The sequence below is a fragment of the Centroberyx affinis genome, unplaced genomic scaffold (genome assembly GCF_046629955.1).
Source record: "Centroberyx affinis isolate AG114_WGS23_722 - 3 ecotype Tasmania unplaced genomic scaffold, CSIRO-AGI_Caff_v1 ptg002702l_1, whole genome shotgun sequence".
NCBI lineage: Eukaryota > Metazoa > Chordata > Actinopteri > Beryciformes > Berycidae > Centroberyx > Centroberyx affinis.
Window position 1 is genome coordinate 91,300 of NW_027280879.1, and position 10,062 is coordinate 101,361.

At 41.6% G+C, this 10,062-nt stretch overlaps 1 protein-coding gene across 1 annotated transcript in view; it reads left to right on the plus strand.

The window, feature by feature from the left end:
• Positions 1–3,917, plus strand: part of LOC139657529 (semaphorin-7A) — a 42,468-nt gene extending 38,551 nt beyond the window's left edge. The window contains exons 11-14 of the mRNA XM_071535406.1: positions 352–467; positions 1,280–1,452; positions 2,378–2,433; positions 3,571–3,917. Of these exons, the coding sequence (XP_071391507.1) occupies positions 352–467; positions 1,280–1,452; positions 2,378–2,433; positions 3,571–3,917 (692 nt within the window). The remainder of the gene's footprint in view (positions 1–351; positions 468–1,279; positions 1,453–2,377; positions 2,434–3,570) is intronic.
• Positions 3,918–10,062: the final 6,145 nt, after the last annotated feature.

A 10,062-nucleotide genomic window follows, 5' to 3' on the forward strand; every position in this document is an offset into this window, starting at 1 on the left:
CAAAAATTTGAGAAAAATCTGAAAAAATAGATGTGATAATAAATTCTTATAGCAGAAATATGTTTTCTTCTTATAAATCATCTTGCGACCCCCAAAATGAGCTCGCGACCCCCTGGAGGGTCCCGACCCCCAGGTTGTGAACCACTGGCCTAACTAACCCGAGCCAACCCTGGCACCACCAACCTTACACCCTCAGTGGAGATAAAGAAAAACTCCCAAGAAAACCTTATTAGGAAAAAAAATGAAAGAAATCAAAGCGGGATCCCCGACTGGGACGGCTGAACTTGCGATAGGCGTCCCGGGACAAAACAATGACCTATATGTCTTTCCTTTTCCTTTTTTTTCCAACAGAACAAGGCAAAGTTCTGAAAGTTCTCCACACCAGTGAGGAGGCCTTCATCATATCCCAGTACTCTCTATTCCGCAACGAGGGTCCCGTCCTAAACATGGCCATCGACTCCCAAAAGGTACGAGTGTGAATATGCTGCTGTCATTTCACTGTGTGGTAGAACGTGATGTCAGCTGCCCATCCTGCTTTTACCATGAAAAAAAAAATACATGAGTGTGTGATTGTACGGTGTGACGGACGGGCGACCTGCCCAGGCCGTTTCTCTGACTTCCACCCAGTGCATGCTGGGACAGGCTCCAGCACCCCCAACCCAGGAAAGGAAATGAAAGATCGAATTAGGCTTCATTTCCAGATTTCAACTAGTTTCCAGGGTTTGATATTGGCCTTTTATTAAACAACAGATATCATGTCATGTTGTCCACTGCTGCTATGATGGAGGTTGCTGACCACAGCTACATAAAAACTGTGGTGTAATATTATTTTCTTTTAATTGTCCTTCCTTTTCTTTTTCTTTAATTGCTCATTAATTATTCATTTTAAGATATCTTATCCCCTATCCCAGAGTGACGGTGTGGTGTCTCTCCCTGCCTTAAAGAGCTGCAAGCCCTAAAATAATTTCATCAGTCTGGGTTTCAGTTTCAGAGTTTTAGTGTCCCGTGATGCTGCTTCAGAGGGTTTTCCATCCTGAGAAGGATCAAATTCTGGGAGGACACTGAATACTTGTGGCATGAAAATCAAATATAAAAATCTAAAGATATTGAATATCCGCACAAAATATTGGCCACTGGCAGCTTCAATCCCAAATGATCATCATAGATATCAGGCTTCAAAAGCTCATATCAGCTGAATCCTTGTTCCCAGTGTAATTTAATGTTATCATGATAACATTTCAGCTGCATGCGCATCTTATATTACATCTTTCCTTCCCAGGGCCACCTTTATGTCGGCACAGCCATGGAGGTCCAGCGGCTGCCGCTGGCTGACTGCGGTCGCTATGGCGACACATGCAGGGAATGCATCCTTTCCCGGGATCCGTACTGCGGCTGGGACCGGGCCAGGAGGAGATGCATCGCCATCCCCCCTGGATACAACATCAGCTCTGGGTATGATTAGATATGATGTCACTCCTGCAGAGCTGCTGGAAATCTGCAGCCGCGGCGCTGATGAGACTGAGCCTCGCTCCGAGGGGTTAGGCTCCTCAAAACACTCACTGCTGTCAGATCTACACTAGGGCTGCAACTAACCAATATTTTCATTATCCATTCATCTATTGATTATTTTTTCGATTAATCATTTAGTCTATAAAATGTGAAAAATAATGACAAATGCCCTTCACAAGTTACCAGAGCCCAAACTCTTAAATGTGCTTATGTAGTCTGACCAGCAGCCAAATACCCCCAAATAGTCATAATATAATGATATGAAACAGAGAAAAGCAGCAAATCTTAGGTATTTTTACTTGATAAATGACTAAAACGATTCATCGATTGTCAGAATGAGATTTTTCTGATTATAATTAGTAATCAGATTAATCAACTAATTGTTTCAGCTCTAATCTAAACCATAAATCTTCAAAAAGTCTATTTTTTTCAGCTAGGAATTTAGAAGAAAAAACTGCCTTATGCTGAGATTGACAACCATGCAGTTTTGTAATTGAAGCATGGGATTTTAGATTGATCTCAAGGGTCCTGGGGTCATGAATCTTCAGTTCAAAGAAAAACATGAAACTCACCAAAATTTTAGACATAAATGATATCAACAGTTTTGAATGAGTTTCTCTGGGTCGTGAAAATTGCTCTTGCTACAAAGGAGCTTGTGAATCTTCAGTTCCACGACATGAAAATCACCAAAATCATAGGAACACGATTACATAACGCCTTTTTTTTGTCTCATATTGTTGAATCATTTGTGTCTTATGTTTTAATTTGAGAGTTTAGAGTTTAGGCTGATGTGGGGCTCATAAGCCAGCCGTTCATAAAGCTACGTATTACTGCTAATTCTTCCTTTCTCTCTGTTCTTTTGCAACAGGGCGCTCATTCAGCATCTGGACCAGTCAAACGCCTCAATCTGCGGGGAAGCTGCCGGTGAGCGCCTATCTGCTCTCCCCACTCTCTCTCTGTATCTTAATTAAGCCAAAATAGGAACTTTTCTGAGTCAAAAGATGATTATCATATAATTGAGCCGAGTCCACAAACCCGCGGGGAGAGTTTTTTATATCAAAGCTCGCCCTGCTTCACAGCTCAAAGCCGAGTTATAACCTCGACTAATCATGACAATTACTCCCCTCTGATGGGAAGGGTATCTCCTTAAGTGATCTGCCTTTTTCCATTGCACATATTACCAGTTGTGTGTCAATGGTGCCACTTTCAGGCCGATGGATCCATTTACAGTAGCAAGCTCCAGTCTATTTCCCTTGAAAATAATACTTTGAGATGATTTTAAAGAGAAATGTGCTTTAATTTTTTTAATTGATAACTATTACTTTTCTGTTATGGAAACCTGAGATCAAGACAATTGCAATGGAAATGCATTCATGATCATTTCAAATTTGTTTTCATTCTTTTTTCCATTATTAATCTGTATTTTAAAGTTTTCCTTTATGAAATGTTCCATTTTGAAACAATATGTTACATATGTTCAGTGCAACACAAATTATTTCATCCTCGCTATTTTGCAAGATAAAAGTACAGATAGCAAATATACTGTATATCTTTCAAGAGGTAATTTGTTGCTCAGCGCTCACTGCTGTGGTGTTTCTGCACTGCGCTTCCCAGAGATCACCTGTCAATCAAACAGTGTGGGCGTGGGCTTGGATTTTCTGTTGACGCAGTTTGAGTTTCTGTAGGTTTTCTTTTCTTTTCTTTTCCCTCTTTCTTTTCTTTGTCTGTTCAGCCATGGTGGCTATCACTGCTCAAGCTAACTACCCAGTTCTTTTTCTAGTAATTCCAAAAAAAATAGAAGTAAATAATGCATAATCCTGTGTAATTTTTTCCCGGGAAAACCCTAACCAACACCGACTTTAAAGCTTTCATGAACTTGATATAGGTTGAATCACTATTTAAATCAATCAGTTTAGTTATATGAAAATGTCACAGATTATTACTATAAAAAATATTCACTAGTAGATTTTACTTTTCTTCCTGCAATTACTCTGTCTGCGGCACATTTCAAAAGATGGATAGCTCATTTTGGAATGAAACTCTTAATTTCTCCCCCTGCAGCACTGAAGCAGCGTAAAACTTCCCCCAGAGAAGTGGTGGTGCAGTCCAACACCTCCGTCTTCCTCCCTTGCCCCGTGCGCTCCTTCCACGCCACCTACCGCTGGGAGAAGGACAACTGCATCATGAACTACCCCTGCCTGCTCTCGGGCGACTCCTGCGTCCTGGGCCCGGCCGTCGACGTGCCCCTGAAGGAGGGCGTGTTCCGCTGCATGGCCACCGAGGACGGGTTCAAGGTGGAGGTGATCTCCTACAGGCTGGTGTACAACGGCGGGCCCCTGGCCGCCTCGCTGGCCTCCACCTTGGGGCCGTCGCTCCTGCTCGCCGCAGCCGCCCTGTGGCTCCTGTAACTGCAGCTAACGCTAATGCTAACCCCTCATCCTTATTGGCTCCCAATGGCAGGAAAGACAAGGAGCCACCGTGACCAGGTTAGGTTCGCAGAGCATTGAAGTACATGGTTGGGTTGTGCGGTGACTTCAATTCACTTTTCTTGTTGCCCTTTTTCCATATAGATTTTGAGACAAAAAAACAACTTTCAAGTCCAGAAAATGCCAGTGAATGAATGATTAAATTCATTATCCTCAATGTGAAACAACATACCTGCAGCTGTCTCAACAATAATATGTATCAGAAGTTGAAAATGCATACAGTAACACTGAAACTTAAGTGGCTAGGGGTTGCTGTCTACGAATTGAAACGTCTTGAGAGTTTTATCGAGATTCAACCACAATAAGTGCTTTGCGAACCTTGCCTCTCTGACTCAAAAGATACATATCCTATGAGTTAGGCAAAAAAAAACACCAATACCAGGCCAATTCTTTTTACCGTTTCTCTACTTATTTTGAAATCTACTTGATTGTGCTTATTTGTGAATATGTAAACCTTTAATACTGCTCTTACATCTACTCATACATCTTGTTGAACCTCATTAGTATAGCTCATTAGTATTTAGAAAAATGTCTGGTATTGAGATTTAAAAAGCCTTAACACTTCTGGGACATATACCCCTAAGCACAATTTTGCAGTCGAGGCAGAATACTGCAGACTCGGTTGGACTTGGCGCTATAATTGGTGCAGCCGAGTCAAACGACAACGCTGGGAGGAAGTGTCAGCTTTTTGACAGGAAGTAGGCGGATGGGCAAGAGCTCATTCTCGAACATCACTGTGTCTCAGCGCCTCCTCCTCAGACAAGGCAGTTTTTTGCATCTTTTTATCAGATGGTATCAGACATCGTTATTACGCCTTGTTCACAACTTTGTCCGTTGTGTTTTCATGTCGTCGTCATCCTCCTCCTCCTCATCCTCCTCCTCCTCCTCCTCCTCCCCAGAGCATTGGAGGAAAGCACTCGCTCTTACAGAAATGTGAATGTGCAGCATCGTCTACTAAAAAACTAAAAAAAAAGAAAATGACAAAAGAAAATGAAAGATACGTTTCAGAAGGAGAATCTTTACTGAAAAAATGAAACAGAAAACCATTAAAGAATAATCATCACCATCAATGTCTCTATCAACCAACATAAAAGTTTCCATTCAGAATATACAGTCAAGAATATTTTCTGTTGAGTCGTTTGTTGGAGAGAGACATTGGTTACAGGTTGTTATGTCAAAACCAACAGTAAAATCTATCTTTTTGCTACTTCTGGGTACACTGGCGCAAAAGTCGGGTAAAAATCCCAAGTATCCGTCATCTGTTGGGAAGCAGAGCTGACAGCGACAAAAGGGCCCCAATCCGCCGCTGTCACCCGCTCCCGATCCGATCATCCTCGACCGGAACGGACGACCTCCGGTCTCCGTCGAGCCGACAACGTGTAAAGATGTGAACAAGGTGTTGCGCTACAGCGTTTTCAATAAATATATACTTACATTATCATTATAAAGGGCAGGTGAAGCTAAAAGGAGCCGCATAGACGATGTAGTAGAGTTGCATTTCGTAGTTTGCCAGGAGGAAAAAAAAAAAAAGGCTTGTACTTAAACCAGTGGAGTATGTTATGTATTTTATTGCTCTGCCAATGCTGATTCCTACCATTGCTGCCTACGTATGTGACAGTTTGTCTTGACGGTTTGAGGTTTTATGCCATAGTTATAACACGATGATGTAACCATTGACTGCTTCTCCCCAGGGACATCAGAGCAAATATACTAAAAATGGTTATTTTTCATACTTGTATCTCTATGCTGTGAAACAAAAGGCTTGACAGACTCCGACAAGATCCTTTCCTTGAAGTGCAGCAGCAACCGCAACCAGCAGCGACCGCAATCTGAGGAGAGAGACTAGAATAGATTAAGCATCACACGAAACAAAACAAAAAATCTCCAGCATCATCCTCTCTCCTGACCCCAAATATTATTAATCCTCCCACGTTAACTGAAGTTTAAAGCTGAATGTAAAAAAAAAACTGAGCCGTGAATGTAGTTGCGGTACAACAGTGGCACTCATACCAGCGTCACGCCAAACCTTATGAATACTAATCAGCTGACTGAAGCAGTAGGCTTGTTCCGAGATGAATTATGCAGTGGATTAGCGTGTTCTCCAGAGCTTTGAAAATTACCATCAAGTAATGTTACATAAATCTGGCCATGCAGAGCTAACCGTAGTGACAGATATGTCATTAATAGCTAATTAGACAACGGAGCCATTCCGTCACGCACCATAATAAAGCATATTTACACGTCCACATAGTGAGCAACCCTACTATTCAGTTAGTACACTCTATCTGTGATCTATCTTCTAATGGAGAGGCGGTCCTTCTCTCCGGCTCGGTTGTGTGTTGCTGTGTTCAGGACTGGAGGATCTGCTTGCTGCATTGCACTGACGCGGGCTACTGACTGTGCCAAAACTACGCTGTGTTGAGCCTCCTCATCCGCCCGACGCTTTGCTTCTTTACGTTCATTTGCAAAATCCCTCGCTCCTCACCTCCCATGTTTTTTTTATGCCAAACACACACTCCGAGCATATGTACGCAACCAGTCTTCCCCACACACAAACACACAAGTACAAACGCAGGCCTAACATGCATATTAATCCTCTGTCTTGTGTCTTTCTGTCACCTCCAGGGGCGGGAAATTAACACCAGCCACCAGCCATGTGCTGGTAAATCTTAGTTGTGGCTGGTAAATTAGCCTATGCTAATGTGCTAGCAGCCACTTTGGCAGGTAACCAACACGCACACACACACACACACACACACACGCACTGAGGCATTTCCCTGTCTAACCTCGCCTGTTTATTCCTGTAAAGACAACTGCTGCGTTTGTGCCATTGTGTTTTGAAGTCTGCACTGCAAAAACTGACAAACTTGTTAATTTATTTCATCTTGTATCCAGACTTATCAAGTTTATTTTAGCTTTTTTTTGTGTGAAATCATCTTACTGTACTGGTGGACTATTTTACCGTTTTCAACAAATTAGACTTTTTTTTTTCCGGAAAATTTAACTTGTTTGAGGACATTTACTTGGTAAAAGTGAAATTGTCTTGGAGAAAGTTTCTTGTTTCAAGATTTTCTTCATTGTTTTATGATGATTTCTTGAAAGAAGTCATATTGGCATGAATCAAGTGAACTTTCATGAAACCAGCAAGATTATCTGCCAGTGCAGTGAGATCATTTGACTAAATATAAACTATCTTGATAGGTCTGGAAACAAGTTAAAATCAATCACTTAAAAACTTGTCATTTTTTGCAGTGTGGATTTGAAAGCTGCGATCAGAAGCCACACTGAGATGCTATAGTGCTAGCCAAGGCTAATTAGGCAAATGAACCTGCATTGCTCACTGTTGCGTGATACAAGTTCTGTGTTTTACTACAGAGATCGATGACATGACCCTGTGTCACGGGTATTAAAAATGGGAAGTGAATTACAGCTGTGCAGAGCTGATTGTATTTGCGCCGGGTCTCAGGCCTTCGCCATTCAGCACTTTACTTAATTAGCCTCCTCATCGCTACAGGTCTTCACTTTAATGTCCACACCCTCTCGGCTAATACACTGGAATTAAGATTTTTAACATTTACCGACACTGGCCATCTCCAAACCACGTCTCCTCTATATGTTCAAGTCCTTGCTTTGACACGGATATTCACAAGGCTGCTATATCGAATTCAGATTATCGTTCGCTCACGTCCATCCGCCATCAACAGCCGGTCTGATAAAGGCTAATCTCCTTCAAAGCAAGCTCTTGATTTGCCTTCAGGAAACCATTTTGGTAAATCGCGCCATCTGCTGTATATGAATCGACGTCGAGTAAAGTGGGTCGTTGTTTTGTTTGCTCTGGGGTTTTGAGTGTCAAGTACTGTACATGATGTGTGCCAAAATTCTGTGTCTTGATATATCTTATTTTAAAAGTAACATGCCAAACTCTATTAAAAAGAGATTTATATTGGTGCCATGCCAGTCTAATGCCACCTCATAACATGTATTTTTAAATAACAGATATCTATAGTGCAATAGATATTCATGTAACAAATCCATAATGACATGTGTTTCCCTGAACTGAACATGTGCAGTGAAAATTAATAAAGTATTAAAATGAAGTATACAGAATTATGTATTTCATTCATTTGAGAGACAGATGTTTATGTTTTCTATTCCTTTGAATTATCTTTTGTATTGGGATACTTATTTCATCTGTAGTGTGCTATATTTTATTTTCCTGCTGACAATATCCCAATTTAAAATAATGTATCTGGACAGAGACAGAGGGAGAGGGACAATACAGTATCAAGTTTAAACTACAATATATGACAAGGACAAAGGATGCATGCAGGCCTTCACTCAGGCAGAACATTGAGGAAATGTGCACATTACAGGAGAACACAAAATGGTTGACACTTGTTTCGGGCCATTGGGGCTGTCAATCAACACAAGGAAGGTTTAGCACCATCTGCTGGTCGACAGTTAATGTATTCACAAGGAAATTGCAAAGGATATGTGGCCTATTCAGCATGTGAACCCACTGGTTTACATAAGTTCTCCAGCCTGTTCCTAGGGCTGGGTATCGTTTAAAAAATTACAGTACCAGTACCAATACCGGTACCTTTAAAGTGATACCGATACCAATAGAGTACTTCATTCGATACCTTTTTTTTTAACGTTTTGGTGGCATCTCGGCACGCTGAACTGCCAACTCCGTCACACACACCGCGCTCGACTTCACCACCACAGACTGTGTGGGCTGTAGCTGCTGCGGTAGTGGGCCAATCACACGTCGCATTAAATCGAAGAACGCTTGCGGTGATTGGCTGCAAGAAAAACCATACGAATAGTCATTTTTTTCCAGATCTGTGTACAAAAAGTATCAAGTGCAGGTATTGTTTGACTGGAGAAGTTTCGATACTACTTGGTACTGGGTTATTTCAGTAGATACCTTAAAGGTATCGAGTACCGATACCCAGCCCTACCTGTTCCTGGCATTTTTTTGTATGTGAGTCAAGATCCTGTAGTCAGCCCTCCAGTCAGAAGTAATGTGTCACTATGCTGCACCAATCAGAACGTCCTGACTCCAGCCAGTCATCAGTTCCACCAATCAGAAGTAGCAAAACACTAGCCAGCAGGCTAATTTAGCTAAGCAACTGATTTTACTGTTAGCATGTAAATAGCACTAGCATTACTAATGGTAAATAGTGATAGTAGTTAAAAAGGAAAACCAGCACTCTCACTGACTAATTTGCACCATGTATGTTTGTGGAGAATGTCAGCAGTCAGCCTGATATCGAAGGCTTTGTAGTCAAATCATCCACTGACACACCATCCAAATAAATTGTGAAGATTAGTCAACGAGAGCGCTGGTTTTCCTTTTCAAGTCGTCATGTTTTGGAGTGGATTATTTTCTGGGAGTATGTTGAGCACATTTTTGTTTTTTTAGCATGAAAATACTAGCCACTATAATGCTAGCTTCAACTAGATAGGCTACGTTAGCTAGCTTATATTCAGACGTCTACAACAAGACAGTGACGGTTAGCTGACCAAATGGTTAGCTATCTAACAAGCTGACATTAAATAATCACAAAATTGATCAGATTTATCTGTGGTGAAACAATCAGTTCAACAGCAGAGAAACTGAATAATGTTGGGACGGCCAAGTTGTAGATTTAGAAACGCAGTCGGCTTTTCTCAGCCACTGTTGACCAAGAGCTGAGGACCTCAAATATGGCCGCCAGAGGGTGTGTTACATCACCACACAGCCCTACCTGACCCACAGGAAGCAGAACTATTACACTGTTTTTATCACACTGACTGGTGTTAATATGACTATTCCTGTTTATTAAATTGGGTTTTAGCTTATTCATTTGTAAACAACCCAGTGAACAAACGGATGTTGACACTTCAGGTAAAAGCGGATCATTGCACAAGTCAATTCAACTTCTGAGTATTGTACACATGAACAAAGAGCTGCCATTGTCCAGGATCATGAGTGTGTCTTTGTTTTATTCTGCCAACTCACTGTTTCCCAGCACACGCTCTGCCTGATACCTCTGCTGCTACCTCTATTCTTAGGCCACAA